Here is a 15,083-nt window from a genome sequence, read left to right as displayed (position 1 = left end):
ACAACTAAAATAAACACAGGCTGACAAGCGAGAAAACTACTGCTGATATTACGTGTGTGTAAGCGCGTGTGCATGTGAGCGTGCATGTCGCAAGAAAACTTGTTTGAAAGATGAAAAGGAAAATATTTTAATTCACAAAACGCAAAGATTTTTTGTGTCTGTCCGACTGCTGCACGAAATTGAAGGAAGATGAAGGAAGAATAAAGATGTTTTTAATCTTTAAGCAATGTGTGTTCACATTTACCATGCGATTTTGAATGATTAATTAACATTAAAAAATGTTTGACAGACAAAGAGAGAGATCTATTTATATTAATAAATCACAAAAAGGCACACGAGTAGAGTGGCAAAATTCAGGTATGTATGATTAGAAAAATATTCATAAAGTGAGAAAGCTTATGTGTGTGTCACAGGTTAAAAAGAAAATATTATTCATCAATGGAAGTGTGTGCGTGTGTGCGGAATCCTGGCAGGGATCACGTTTCAGAAACATAAATGGTAGGTTGCGCTATCTTCCTGTTTATACAGTACTCTATGTGTGTGTATCAGTCCAATGCGCATGTGTGTGTCTAAAGGCTCTAGTCTATGCACGTGAACGCGCACGTACCTTTGGGGTTGAACTCTGCGGGGAAGAAGGAGAAGACATGAGAAGACATTAGACAGATCACAGAAGAAGCAGATGTTGTACTCGGACGCCGTTTTGCTTGCTTTCATTCCCACGACCCAACAAACAGACAAGCAGAAGATGATATACAGTGTGTGTGTGTGATATGTGAATATATATATATATATATATATATATATATATATATATATATATATATATATATATATATATATATATATATATATATATATATATATATATATATATATATGGGATGTTTGGTTTAGTATTTCACTTAAAAACTATCATACAGCAAATACAGTGATATTTGAGAAGTTTGATTGACTTTATAGGATTTACAGAAAGTGTGCAAAAGTCAGCAGGTGCATAAATTTGTGCACTCCAACAGAATAATCACGTCAATATTTAGTAGATGCTCCTCTTGATTGACCATTCTTCTTTACGAAATATCTCCAGTTCAGTGAGGATAGATGGTTTCCGATCATGGACAGCCCGCTTTAAATCACACCAGAGACTCTCAATAATATTCGGGTCTGGGGACTGAGATGGCCCTTCCAGAACGCTGTACTTGTTTCTCTGCATGAACGCCTCAGTACAATCTGGGCAGTGTTTAGAGTCGTTGTCTTGTTGAAGTAACCAACTCCCGCACAACTTCAACTTTGTCACTGATTCTTGAACATTGTTTGCAAGAATCTGCTCATAATGACTGGACTCCATGCGACCATCAAATTGAACAAGAATGCCAGTACCTGCACAGGCCCACAGCATTATTGTGGGTTGCAAGTGTTTGTCTTGGAATGCCGTGTTCTTCTTCCGCCATGCATACCGTCACTTGTCATGTCCAAATAACTCCATTTTAATTTCATCAGTCCACAGCACCTTATTCCAAAAATGAAGCAGGTCATTTGACAATTGTTTTGAGGCTCTCGAGTAGCCACTTTTCTCAAAAGATACAATGAGAACAACTTGCAACTGGCCGCCTTTAAATACCCTTACTCATGGCTGGCTTCGTCTGTGTATGTCAGTCAAGGGTCAATGAGCTTGCCAAATATTGTTTTTTCCCCACAATAATTAGTGCTAAACACTTTCTGTAAATCTATCCATTTCACTTCACTACTCAAATATCATTTCATATCACATCATGAGTGCTATATGATATATTTAACTGAAATAGCTGATCCCAAAAAACAGTGATTTATTAAGGAAAATCTTGAAAATGATCAGCAGTGCCCAAACTTTTTCATATGACTGTATATATGTATAATGGCAACACCGAAGTTAGCAATCAAAATGCTTTAAAACAACTGCACTGAAACTGACTGGAAGAGACGGGCGCTGTCCAATAACATATGGGCCCGTTTACTAGTAGCGATGCATTTGGAGAAGGATTCAGTTATTACGTACATGTGGAACCATGATGAAATGTCCGAGACTAAACATAAGACAAAAACACGTTAACCTCTATGGAGACTCCATGTTAAAGTCACATGACACTCACTGGTATATTGACTGGGTTCCTTCTCCCTGGTGACGTCAACAGCGCACAAAACCCTCTAGATGGTTTGAATGCTATTTTTAGCTCCACCATGAAACCATGTTGCAGGCCTCAGACATAAAATGGATTTAGCGAAAAGTGTTCCATCGTGAAAGAAAACTGCTGCCAACACAAACGCAATTCAAAAGGAACAATACCTCCTTTTTTTTTTTAAATTAACTACCGTTTGAGGGAGATTATTTGGAGTACTTGCAGAAATAATGAAGTCTGTGACATTTTGGAATAAAGGCTGCTTCTGTTGCTCGGCAGTAAGGGAAAAGTCATATCTTCCAGCAGTGTTGCTGGGAAAAAGAATGACTAGCTACACACATAATGATTTTTTTACATCTTCACCAATTTTTTAAAACGTGAGAGAGGTCACACATGACCTGGGAAAAAAAGAGCTGTACTGAAAATGACCAACCCAGCTGAACACATGCACATGTCTGTCGTAGTACCAAGACTGACCCGTAAGAGGCAGTAGACCAACAAGGGGCATGTAAATACAAAGAAGAAGAAATAGAAGCTAAGCTAATTGCTAGCTGATAGTGTTTATTGGTGTTTTGAATCACATGCAAACAATTATCCACTTCTTCCCATTTGTGAGGTAAGACAACAGCAAAGTTTCAACAAGCTCCCTGATTGGCTTTCGTTTAAATCATTTCATTGTTTGTAGTAGAAAAAAGAGCAAATTTTGTTTAAAATATAGTCATTTTTTTCAAAAGCAAAGGAAAACATGTAAAAACAAATCAAATATTTCCTTTTAAGGACAGTTGACCCTGCCTAGGTTTGTCACCAGCATTCGCCAGAAGTGAGACTTAGCAGCAGCCATTTTGGATTGTTCCATTACTATGTCCTATGAAATATATTCAACAGGGATTGCGCGAAGGCTTATTTTGTGCTTTTAGCACCACCTCATAGAACCGCTGTTACATATGTAGCTGTCGTTTTAAGGAATTTTCCCGCGATGATGCAACAAGGCTTTAAACTTTTTCATAAAATTTGATGCATTTGGCAATATATGGCTAATCACAGAATTGACGATTACTCGAGTCTGTGGCTACATATTGAATAAGTACAATTTTACTTACGTTCATAAGACAGTACTTACTATGATAGTTGTTAAACTTTTTTCGCAATAAATATAAAATGTTTAAAAAAAATAAAAACAATACTGAAATAAATAAAAACAACTAAAACAGCATTAAAAAACAAAAATAAAAACAATTTATTTAAAAAAACTAAATTTTATAAATAAGACTCAAAAGAAAAAAATAACTAATGAAAATTCCAAAACAATATGGATATTTAGAATATTCACAAATTTGCTTGTTTTCGCCGCTATATCCCTTTCACACTGATTATTTCATTAAAAAAATAGTTTAGTATAAGCATGAGCGGACCACTAAGCAGCCTGGAGAACAGCCATTTTGTACCTGTGGGTGAGCTGTAACACAGGGTGAGGTCTCCGCCCAGGTCAGCAGGGGGGTAGCGGCCATTGAGGAATACTGAAAAGGTGACAGTGGCGGACGAGCCCATTCCTGAGGAAGAAAAAACAGCATGGTAATAATCATTAACGCTTCAATATTACTCTTCAAATGTTACATCACTTATTGCATTTGCCACTTTTAAAAGTGAATTCAATCTTAGTATGAACATGGAAAATGTAAGGATTGTGTTTGTGAAAAGCGGCAAAATCCATTTGTTTTTAATCCATCTCAGAGGGTGGCCATTTTGTCGAATAATAATGACATCGACGATGCCTGTTTCATAGGTTTGGTCATGTGGGTTCATAAGCTGAACCATGATTAGTTGTTACCTAAGCAACCGTGATGTTATTTTCATTAAGTGGCACAATAGCTGCCTCACCAATTGGATATTAACAGGTAAATTTTGCTGCTGATATTAATCAGAATAACATATTCCGACAAAAAATTTGGGTTAAGGCTTGTCAGTTAAAAGGAACAACTCCCTTATACTCTAGCTTCAGTCTCCTCGCTACTTCTTCATTTCCTCAAATCTCTTTCACCCTCTCGCCCTTTCCTTCTCCACTCCTTTGAATTGGTTACAATTTGTCTGAGGTTAAGCCGTCGTTCTTTGCGCCAAGATGAAAACCGCAACATGTGCCTCAATGTATACGTGTGTGTATGCTTCTTGTGCATGTGCAAATAATAAATAGAAGCAAAACACGTGTGTGGGGAAAAAAACACAAATCAAGAAATTGGGATTCCTCAGTGACATTGCTGCTCTGCTTTCACTTAACCTGTGCAAATACAAGTGCGTAGGAAAGTGAATTTTTGAGGGAATATTTTGAAGTAGTAAGCAAATGCGTTGAAGAGGCACAGTTAAATTCCCTTCATCCATTTAGACGCACTGACCTCTTTGCTGGCCGGTGCCTGCCTGGCATTCTGTCTTTCAGCGGGAAGGCTTTTAACCTCGGCGCCCCGCGGGTCAATCTGCTCGGACGGGTTTAAGTGCTTTAAGTGTTGCCAGGCCCATTAGGAGCGACAAACACTCAAAAAAATACACAAAACAATCGCGCTCTCTCTTGTTGCTTGACTTCCCATCATACACCGGGGGCCACATCTGGACAGGTCAGGTGGCGGTCCGTGTGACCCAAAGGGTCCGTGTGGTCCGGCCGCTGGGCTCTCAGGACCATTAAGTCATTTACGCTGACAAGAGTCCAAACAAACTGCACACAAAGGTGACCACCAGAGAGCACCTCGCCTCCTTGACCTCTTCGATTGTGTCCTCCTCGCCTACGAGGCTCTGTTTGCGTAACCTTGTGGCACATGATCATTACAGACCTCTTCCTCGCCACATTCCTGCCTCCTGTTTCTCTAAGGCAGTGTTTCTAAAATGGGGGTGCGTGAAAGCACTTCAGGGGTTTCTCTAGGTAACAGCAAATCGGATAGAATGATTTTTTTTTACGCCATGACTGAACAGTATGTTTCTTTTCAAATTAAGAGCAAATTCACTGGAACAAGAAGCAAAGTAACTTGCTTCCTGTTCATGTAAATTGTGTTATCCTTTTATCTTATCCTTGTGTGACTCCTTTGCACAGCGTTGTATGCCTTTATTTTGTAAAGTTTTATAGAGATGCACATTGTCATTAGCAACACGATTTTTCAACGAGCTACAAATAAAAACTGATGTTACACAATCTAGCTTTTGAAGTAATTGACAGTAAAATATATGTGACTTGTGAGGGATTAGGACAAAAATGGAAAAACGGTGGAACTAAATCTTAGTTTTAACTGAAACAATAATTATAGCGAAAATGTCCTTTGTCAAATAATATCGTATGTGATTCGTGGCTTATTTAAAATTTATTGGGTCAGTTTGAGATTTGCAGTTTATTACACAATATTAAGTGAATTTTTTATTATACTTAGAAATTAAAAAAAAGCTTTCCCCAAAAACCTATAAAACTAAATTATTCCAAAAACAAAAGTCAAAACTAAAAAGCTATAATGAACAATCTAAAACTATTATAACACTAGTGTGCGTGTGTGTGTGCGTGTGTGTGCATGTGCTGCTTGTATGTGTATTTAAGCTAAGTTTAAAGTGACTCCCGGTTGTTTGGTGAAGGTGAAAGTTCAAGAGGGCTGCAGATTCTTGTCTAGAGAGGGAAAAGGTGATAAGTGGCAACCTTGTGTGTGTGTGTGTCAAGTTTATTTGAGGGAACTGCCAATAAAATGAAAATACAAGGACAAAGGCAAAAAAGCAACAAAATAAACTAAACAGGAAAATATAAAAGAAGATGACAAATCGAAGGCCATGCTTTTATTTGCTTTCTGTAAAAAATTGCAGACTTGCATCTTTTTTGGCATGTTTTTGTTAGGTCTGCATATCACCAAATTTCATGTGAATAATTTAAACCGTGTCAGAGGCTGGAACAAATCAAATAAAATCGTGAAAAATAGTAAACTTTTGAAGAGCAATAGATGTCAGGAGAACACTAACAAGCTCCTCGGTAGAATTAACAAGCATTGTGTTGTTAAACGTTAACCTTTGATCCCTTTCCCTGACAAATCTGCTCACACAGCCTCACCTTTGAACTTTGAACCCAAACGAAAACACCACTTCCTTTCTGACTTGAGACGTGTGCGCATGAACGTGACAATCAACGACCGTGGTGGCACAGGGAAGAAAGACGACAAGGATGATGGAGAGTGATGGGAAAAAGAAGGAAATTCAACGAGCGAGAATGAACATGGAGAGGAGGGAAAACAAAGGAGGCAGTGTGCGTGCATGTGTGTGGCGAGCTGAGAATCGACTCTCCAGCTGAGACGAATAAAAAATGAAATAACAATAAAAAGTTAGAAGACGCTACTTCAATTTATCGCCTCCCTATCACACACACACGCGCGCACACACGCTCGCTCAGTTGGATACAGATTTACATTGTTCTAAAGTTAATAGTTTTCAATTTCTTGACCTCTTTATGTGTTTGAGACTATTTGAGGGTAAGTGTGTGTAAGTGACAGCAGCACGAAGCTAATTAGCCAGCAGCAGCCAGACGCCAACAAAGTCTCAAGTAGCGATCTGTGCCATAGTCGCATCAAAGTGCCGCAGCTGTGAATGTTTTATTGCTTTCGTTTGTCTTGTCACAAAAATTGGTTCCAGCATAAAATAGCTTCATGGTTCAAGTTGTACAACCAGAAGCAGAAGTAGATGAGACACCAGAACTATTGGAGGGTGTCAGTAACTATATGGGATATCAAGGAAAAATGGCACTTAACTCTTTCAGTGCCATGGACGAGAATTAAAATAGTACCAACAATAATAAATAACAAAATTCTCATCAAATGCATTTTTTATGGAGGGTAGCTGACACACCTGACTAACGCTTACCTATTATAAGCCAATTGAGTACTGTAGAGATAACTGTGACCATTGGATGGCAGTGTGTCCACACATACAGTAACACAGCTATTACCTAAAATCAATTCTAAATAAGGAATGGAAATCAGTCTTTCATACGATACCACCCATATTTACATCGACATAGCATACAATATTCCGTTGGCCTTGAAAGATGAGTGAAAATGCTAAATATACTAGAGCTTTTCAAGCTTTTCTGATAATGCTTGAACTGTTAGGATGTAAATGACAAATAAGCAACAATAAGCAATACTCACAGACATATATTCTTTATCATCAGCAAAGAATGACTTCTATTATAACAGTGGTTCTCAAATGGGGGTATGTGAGAGCAATTGGGGGGGTGAGAATCTTTAACAGGGTATCTGCAGGTATCAGGCAGTTCAATGACAGGAACAGTACATATTTCTTTTTAAATCAAAAGCTAATTAATTGAAACTCTAATCTAACCCATACATTTCAGTGGGGGAATCGTTTTGCACGACGATAGCGATCACAGAACTAGTAAGCGTAAGATGAATATCAGGGATATCTAACACGTGTTCAAATGACTTTGCATTATTATAAAGGCACAATGAAAACATATGGGAGAAAGTGACAGCATTTAAAGAGCCAGCACACAATGTAGATTGCGCAGCTGGGATTTTGGCTGCGCTCACATTGCTGTATGAACACGTCGTCCATCAATGATTGACAACGCCAAAAGAAAGTGTGTGGTGCACACATCTTGAAATGATAAACAAAACAAAACAAAAAATGCAGAAAGAGTGCATGATGCTGCTGCGTAATTGATGAACGATGCCTGCGGACAACGAGCGTACGACATAAGTGGACAATATTATCCCAAATATGAACATCTGCTCCACGTATGAAGTTACGTTAGATAGTGATAATGGATTGATAGAAAAAAAAAAGAACGGTTACGAATAGCAGCTGTGCTGAGAGGAAGTCAAAATAATTATGAACAGAGACATGTCACAAGTTTAAGGAAGTCGAATGGAAGACATTTAAAAACGACTTGGGAGATTTAAGACAAAGTGGGTGATATGTAATAAAGCTTCCATCACTAATTTTGCAAACATAACTTGAAAATAAAATTAGCATGAAAATACATTGCTGCCTTGACACCTGAGTGACCCTATTTACGAGCCTCCTTGGATGGCTGAAAATGGGTGGATTAGTCTTCTTAATTTCACAAACACAATAATAATCAGAACGCCTGTTTTTAGACTCGTTGGTCAAAATAGTACGCATTACCACAGAGAAAATGATCGACTTGACTTTCGCCTAAACTCATTCAATACCATTGAATGATTCATCAATGTAGACTCACTAATAATCCATTTTACTTGAAGTATGTCAAATTTTGAAATGAATTCAATGATATATCAATTGAGTTGGTAGGTTTTTGTCAATGGCAGTTTTAAGGATTGAAAGTATATAAGCTAAATTTAAGACATTTTAAAGATCCATTTTGTATATAACGAGTAGAGGGAGTGTGTGATTAAGAAGAGGATTTTTTTCATTCTTTCTGATCAGTTTAGAATTACATTACAGTCTCATATGTTTTCGAGTTTGAGTCGTTACTCCCACATTGGCTGTTAAAATATTGCTGCGGTGACAATTTAATTTCCCTCACGGGATGAATCTTTTCATCTAGATATCTATGCTGCGCTTTTTGAAAACATTGAAATGAAGAAACCGCGCATAGGGATGATGGAATCGTTCCCATTATCGCAGCTGCTTAAAACCAGTTGATTTTTTTCATTCCCCCTATTGTCCAAAGTGAACCACAAGTACTTGCACATGTACGCATACGCAAGAGAACAAGTTTGTGCACCCAAAGGATAAGAACAATCTGCAGACAATTCGTCACGACTGCTGCAGCTCAGCTGCAGCCAGAAAACATGTTGCCCAACATCTTGTCAGTGCAAATATTCAGATAAAAAAATACTGGTGTACGCTCACGGACTAACCTAAAGGTTCGAGGACAAAGTGGTCCTGGGTGACGGCAAGTGGAGGCTGAACCGTGACTATTAGTTTGGACGAGGTACACACGCTGCTAGCCTTCACTGTCACCTGTGCACATTTAGGAGGAAGATGTAAAGCAAAGGAAATGCAATAAAGTGTCAGCAAATTTGACTCCAAACTCACCTTTACGGTCACCGAAGGGACAGGAAAGCCATCCATCTCCTGGATTAGAGCTCGCTTTGCAAACAGAAAACAAACAGAAAAATCGGTGTATCTGTACAGTAGCTCACAAAAGTCATATTAAGCTACTACATGTTTTCATGGTGACAACAGTGAGGGCAAAGTGAACCCAAATTTAAAACACATATTTTATAAAACCTACAACTGACTACTTTAAATAGAATCAAAGTGTTATTTCTTTTAAATCATCCCATTAAAAGATGTAAGGGGTGCAATCGATTTTGTAAGACACCATAAATGTTTGGGCGTGTGTGTTAATTGCATACCGAAGGGATGTCCATGTCAGGAGACACACACGGTGTCACCGTCAAGTCCTCTGCACTTTCACCTTTGGGCAGAATATCTGTAACAAAAATATTTGCGATATCTTTATGTTACTTGCACAAGGTACACAAACACATGACAAAGGAAAGTGCTTTTTCAATCATATAGCCACAATTTCTTTTTTTTCAGCCAAGCACCCCTTTAACCTGTGCAAAGCATTTTAGATGAGAAGAGAAAAAGACCTAAAAAAGACTGCTGTGCCATCCATGGTATGATTGTACTTTGGAACAACTTTGTAGTGGTATCTCTACACGTATTTTATTCAGCAAGCCCAGAAAATAGGTTGTGTAACATCATCTGTTTTACCGCTGTCTCGTTTTGAGGCACAAATAAAAATGCAAAATGAACAAAATAAAGGCATTCAAAATTTTGCAAAGGAGTCACTATAACAATATTTAGCACTTAGTTGCTTAATGTTCCTGTTAATGTGCTCTTGATTTGAAAAAAAAATGTACTGTTTCTGTCATGGCATTGAAGTAAATTTGCTGATAGCTGCAGAAACCCAATTAAACTCAGGTCCCCCCTGAAGTGTCATAATGCATCTCCTCCATTTGTAAACCTCTGGCATAAGACATAGAGAAAAAAAAGTTGAAATGTTCCTCAAATGCAAATTCCTGTTAGGCCATCCATGATGTTTTGAATGATATCCAAGCATAAGCTAGCACTCTTTAGTGATCTCTCTACAGTGCAGTTTCACCTGCCTGAGGTGGGTCTGGAATGGAGGAAAAAAAAAAGTCTCCTTTAAATATCCTCTGTATAGTTGATAAAGGTTGTTCCAACGGCAACAGTTTGAACTGATGTACTCCGGTAGTTACCATAGTAACCATGAAAAAAGGTCTTATTGAATCGGGCGGCATTCCTCTTACCCTGAGTTCTGCTGGCCTCTCTGATGAACTTGTACAACCTCTTCATCTCAGCGTCGGCCTGCTCGTAGTCCACCTCTCGGGCATCCACCTTGGGTGTGGAGAAAAACGACGGGTCCGTGCCCATGTAGGAGCACAGCAAGTGCCCGTCCCAGCTCAGGCTCACCACGGCGCCCTTCAGATCCCTGACATCACACAATAAATTGCACAAAATGTGCAATCGGAATTAATTGAAACTTTATTAACTTTATGTAAAGAAACGACTCATTTGATATATTATTTTCTCCATATTTTAATTTGGAACACAATACCGGAATGCTATTATTCTAAATTCTTCTATTTCTATGTCCCACTTCCCTCATTTTTTTATGGACAATGAATCAAATTCACGTAAGGTTTTCTTGACAGAACAAAAATGGGAAAAGAGAGAAGCAGGAAATGCTGAGTGATGCAATAATGTGTTTTAACAGCGTGAGTGAGTGCGTGTTAACTGGATGCAGATGTGTCGTACTTCCCGGCCAACGGGTTGGTAACACACACACACATACATACACAGACACACGCGTGCACGAGGCAGTAGGGTGGCGGAGTTCAGGTCGAGGCTCCACACCTGCATGGGTGGAAATCACCACCACTAAAACATCTGCTTTAAGTGCAGCGGAAACTAACTCATGCACGTGACTGACTGTGATGGAAACACACTCTTAACACTCAACGTAAAAGACACACACACACACGTGCATACTTTGCCCACAATTGGGTGTTCATACCCACCACTGGTGATGTTCAATGTGAATGAAGACACTCAAGAGCCCAACTGAGGTCAGTTCATTGAGGCGAACAGAACCACGTTGCGTTTTCACCTGCCTCGTCCAAAATATGTGTCAAGGACGCAGTGATTCAAAATGATCTCAAGCGATCTCAAAAAAGGGCTGCGACTTTCGGCGCTGTTGATAATCAAGTAATCTGTCGATTATTTTGTTGATTGATCGATAAATCGGATTAAAAAAAATATGGCCATCCCTTTACTCAAAGAGAGGACATCGTTTATGGCAAAAAACATAAATTAACCGTGGTCAAGTTAATGATTTCACACGTAACATGTTGGAAAATACTAAAAGCAAAAACGTTGCCATATAAATACTGTTGAGAAGCTGAAATTAATTGAAAATCAAAATTAATTAGAGATGAAATTGATCATCGATAAGATATCAGATCATCAATTAACCGTTGCACCTCAATATAACACTGTTTGCTAATTAGAATTTGACTTGTGCTGGCAGTACAGTAAATAATTTAAATCTTTCCCTGTCAATTACAGCTATAGGCATGAAATTCACTTTTAGCCTTTTTTGGCTGAGAGAACAAATACAAAAGAATAAATACAAAAAACACATTTCCAACTGACTATCATCTGAAAATGACATCACATGTGCTTAAGGTTAACATAATAACCAATCATGGCTCAGCTTGTGAATGTCACGTGACTAAACCTAGAACACAGGTGTTTTTTCATTGTAAATAGAAAGACTATTTCATCATCTAATTATGGACAAAATATGAACTTTTTACTGCTGAAAATAGCTTAATAAGTTTAGTATCGCTTTAAATGAACTTCTGTTAGGGTCCATGCTGAAACACATGCTCTCTGTGACTTTTCAGGCATAAATGAGGGGCCCAAAAAGGCAAATCACTCGACAGTAAACTAATAAAAGACAACGATTCCAGCATGTGTTATGAAGGTGTGTGTGTGTGTGTGTGCGTATGTTTTGTACGTCACCACACACGGGCGCCACACTCACGGGAAGTTGGCGACGCGAAGCGCCACGGGCACGAAAGCGAGCTGGGCAGCCCACTTGAGCGTGACGTCCTGGTACACCAGCAGCATGTTAGTGTGGTTGCCTAGCAACAGATGGGTGGTGCCATCGGTCACTAAAGGAAAACCAAGAAAAGATGTATTAGCGTGAATTGTGACCATCATAAAAGGGCTTTTTTATTTTATTTTTTAAGGGGAAGGGGAGAATGTCAGATATTACACATAAAGGTCATTTTGTGGTTATTTCTTGTTGGATCACTTACTGTAAAGCTCGGTCTTTTCATTAAAGCTTATTTGGTGCTACATGACCACATAAAGGAGAAAAAATGAGTTTTTTGGTGCAAGGTTCGGAAAATCCAAAATGGCAAAATGAGAATAAAACTTGCGTGTGTATTCACTAGAGTGTGCAGGCTTCGTTTCCGCCACCCAGCTAGTATAATATCAAAAAGCGCTTTATTTTTAAAGTTGGAAAAGAGGTGAAACGGCATGTGATAAACTTTGCAACCACAAAGTGGAGAAATAACCCGAGTGATGACATCATGACATGTCAGCACGTAGCTCCAAATTAAACAGGCAGGAAGGAATACTGTACATACAAACTTACATATACTTTCCCTTGAAACATGAACTATAAATACTAGACTTGCTTTATACACATGCATGTACACCTACACACAGGCACACACACATGCACGTGTGCCCATCCCGGTAGCAGTACAGCTACCACCAGGAGAGATCTGAGGTGATGGCCACACGCAAAACAAACACCTCAGTGGGTCCAAGATGGAGCTGGAGGCGGTCAGCTAGGAGGGGGGTCAAAAAGCATGTGGTTGTGTATATATGTGTTGGTGGCTCACAAAAGCAAACACACACACCTGCTATTATCTGAGCACCGATTTTATAATTCACATGTGAATTTAATGAATGAAGTCAGGCAAATACATACTCCAAAAACTGCACTTCCCATGATCATTTGTGTTTATATTAACATCCTGCTACATCTTTTGGTCACCCAAATAATTAGACAAATAATCGCAATTAACTCACTCATTCACTGACACATCTATCATTCAATTCACCCACTAATTCATTCACTCACCCATTATTTCCCCTAGAAATCCAGCACCCATCCAGAAAATTCACTCTCTTATCAGAGTCATTCTAATTCATTCACTAACCCTAGTCTATTCAGCTAGTCTGCAATTCACTCATCCACCAGAAAGTCATCCTTAACTAGTCATTAGTTATCATTAGTCATTAGAAATACACCCTCTCATCTATTCATCAGTCCATTCATCCACACATCTAATAATTCATTCATTCACTCATGAGTACATTCACCCAGTCTACCATCCACGCAACCACCAGAAATTCACTCTCACCCAGTCCGTTTAACCACACATCTATTAGGTCATTCACTCCACCATTAATCCATTCACTTAGTGCAAATCACTCACTAGAAATTGACCCTCTCATCCAGTCATTTGTCCTTCATCCACTCATCAACTCATTCAACAATACTTTCAGTAGTTAATCTTTCATTTCATCCAATTCACTCATCCAGCAGCGCATTCACCCGCTTATTCAAATGTTAATTCATTAGTCAATTCTAAGACTTAACCATTCGACACTACTTCAGCCATTCACTCATTCGTCAGTCTATTCATTAAGGATTCCAACATTTATACCCCGGCTCTTCATTCATCTATAATAGCAGTTAAAAGTTTGGAAAATCCAATTTTATTTTTCATGATTTGAAATCATGAATGTTAGATTAATACTAGGGCTGCCAAAGTTAAAACGTTAACTTGTGAAATCCAGTCACAAAACGTGCATGTATCAATGAGTATTTGACTCACGTGATGCGTACGGCAGGAAGCTGCTGGGGTTGAACTCCAACTTCTTCATGAAATAGATTTGCCCGTTGTCACGCAGGCAGTAAAGGTTGCGCTCTCCCAAGACGAAGATGAAGGAGGACGAGTGTGAGAAGGAGGGCACGGAGATGTCCAGGGCCTGCTCGCCCAGAATCAACGTCCAGTCGGGCTGCGGAGAAAAGACAAAAAACTTCTCCATTCATTTGCACGGGACAAATAACTCCCGTTCAAGTCTTTGTGAACCCATTAGTGAAATGTTTGCATTTGTACCTGCCATGTAAACGCCGCCATATTCCTTAAGTAATGCTTTAAATCAGAGTCTGTTGCCATGGTTACCTGCCCGCTACATAAGGCTTTCCAGGGATGCAAATAAAAAGGGCAGCCGAGCGCAAGTCAAGTGCCTCCATGCCAAGCACAACTAAAATGACGCCAGAACTGTTGAATGAGTCATGTCAATATATTTTTTTTTTTTCAAATTGAACTTGTTAGCGTTAATGAGCGCTAATGTGGGACACAGGAACTAGTGACATCACTGTGGGGTTAATAAGGGGTTCACCGAAGCTGAGGACTCACCGTCAACCTCTTGCTGCCGGTCTTGAGAGGCTGATTAGGGTCATCGCGGCTTTCTGCATCAGTGGCCACGGCCAGAGTCTCGTACCTGAGAAGCAGAGCAGATGTTAAATACCGGGAAATTGCTACCTGATACGCGTTGATGTTGGCATCATGGGGACGTGGAACAAGTTGGCAGTCAATGCATCGTGGCAAGAAGGACTCCTTCTTAAACAGCTGGACCAAAACTGGAGAATCTCTTCGCAATGAGAACCTCAAACATGGGATTTTCCTTAATAATATCTTTCTGAGATCCAACGTCCACAAATGAACACATGGACACAAATGAATAGGCTGGGTCTCAGGAGGACATAGGTGCCCAATTGAGACAGGTAAA

At 39.2% G+C, this 15,083-nt stretch overlaps 1 protein-coding gene across 2 annotated transcripts in view; it reads right to left on the bottom strand.

Annotated features, from left to right (window-relative positions):
• Positions 1-15,083, bottom strand: part of bbs9 (Bardet-Biedl syndrome 9) — a 90,869-nt gene that overhangs the window by 66,122 nt on the left and 9,664 nt on the right. The window contains exons 7-15 of one of the 2 annotated variants that reach the window (XM_088411000.1): positions 14,711-14,795; positions 14,123-14,306; positions 12,250-12,379; positions 10,451-10,632; positions 9,527-9,603; positions 9,204-9,257; positions 9,026-9,128; positions 3,599-3,703; positions 608-622 (exon numbers count right to left, since the gene is read on the bottom strand). In XM_088411000.1, coding sequence (XP_088267126.1) covers positions 608-622; positions 3,599-3,703; positions 9,026-9,128; positions 9,204-9,257; positions 9,527-9,603; positions 10,451-10,632; positions 12,250-12,379; positions 14,123-14,306; positions 14,711-14,795 — 935 coding nt within the window. The remainder of the gene's footprint in view (positions 1-607; positions 623-3,598; positions 3,704-9,025; positions 9,129-9,203; positions 9,258-9,526; positions 9,604-10,450; positions 10,633-12,249; positions 12,380-14,122; positions 14,307-14,710; positions 14,796-15,083) is intronic. The other variant, XM_088411001.1, reaches the window with a different exon arrangement.

This window comes from Hippichthys cyanospilos, chromosome 3, assembly GCF_059441005.1.
Source record: "Hippichthys cyanospilos isolate Australia breed blue-spotted pipefish chromosome 3, RoL_Hcya_1.0, whole genome shotgun sequence".
Lineage (NCBI taxonomy): Eukaryota > Metazoa > Chordata > Actinopteri > Syngnathiformes > Syngnathidae > Hippichthys > Hippichthys cyanospilos.
The sequence above is the reverse complement of the archived record's forward strand: the minus strand, read 5'-3'. Positions and strand labels throughout refer to the sequence as shown.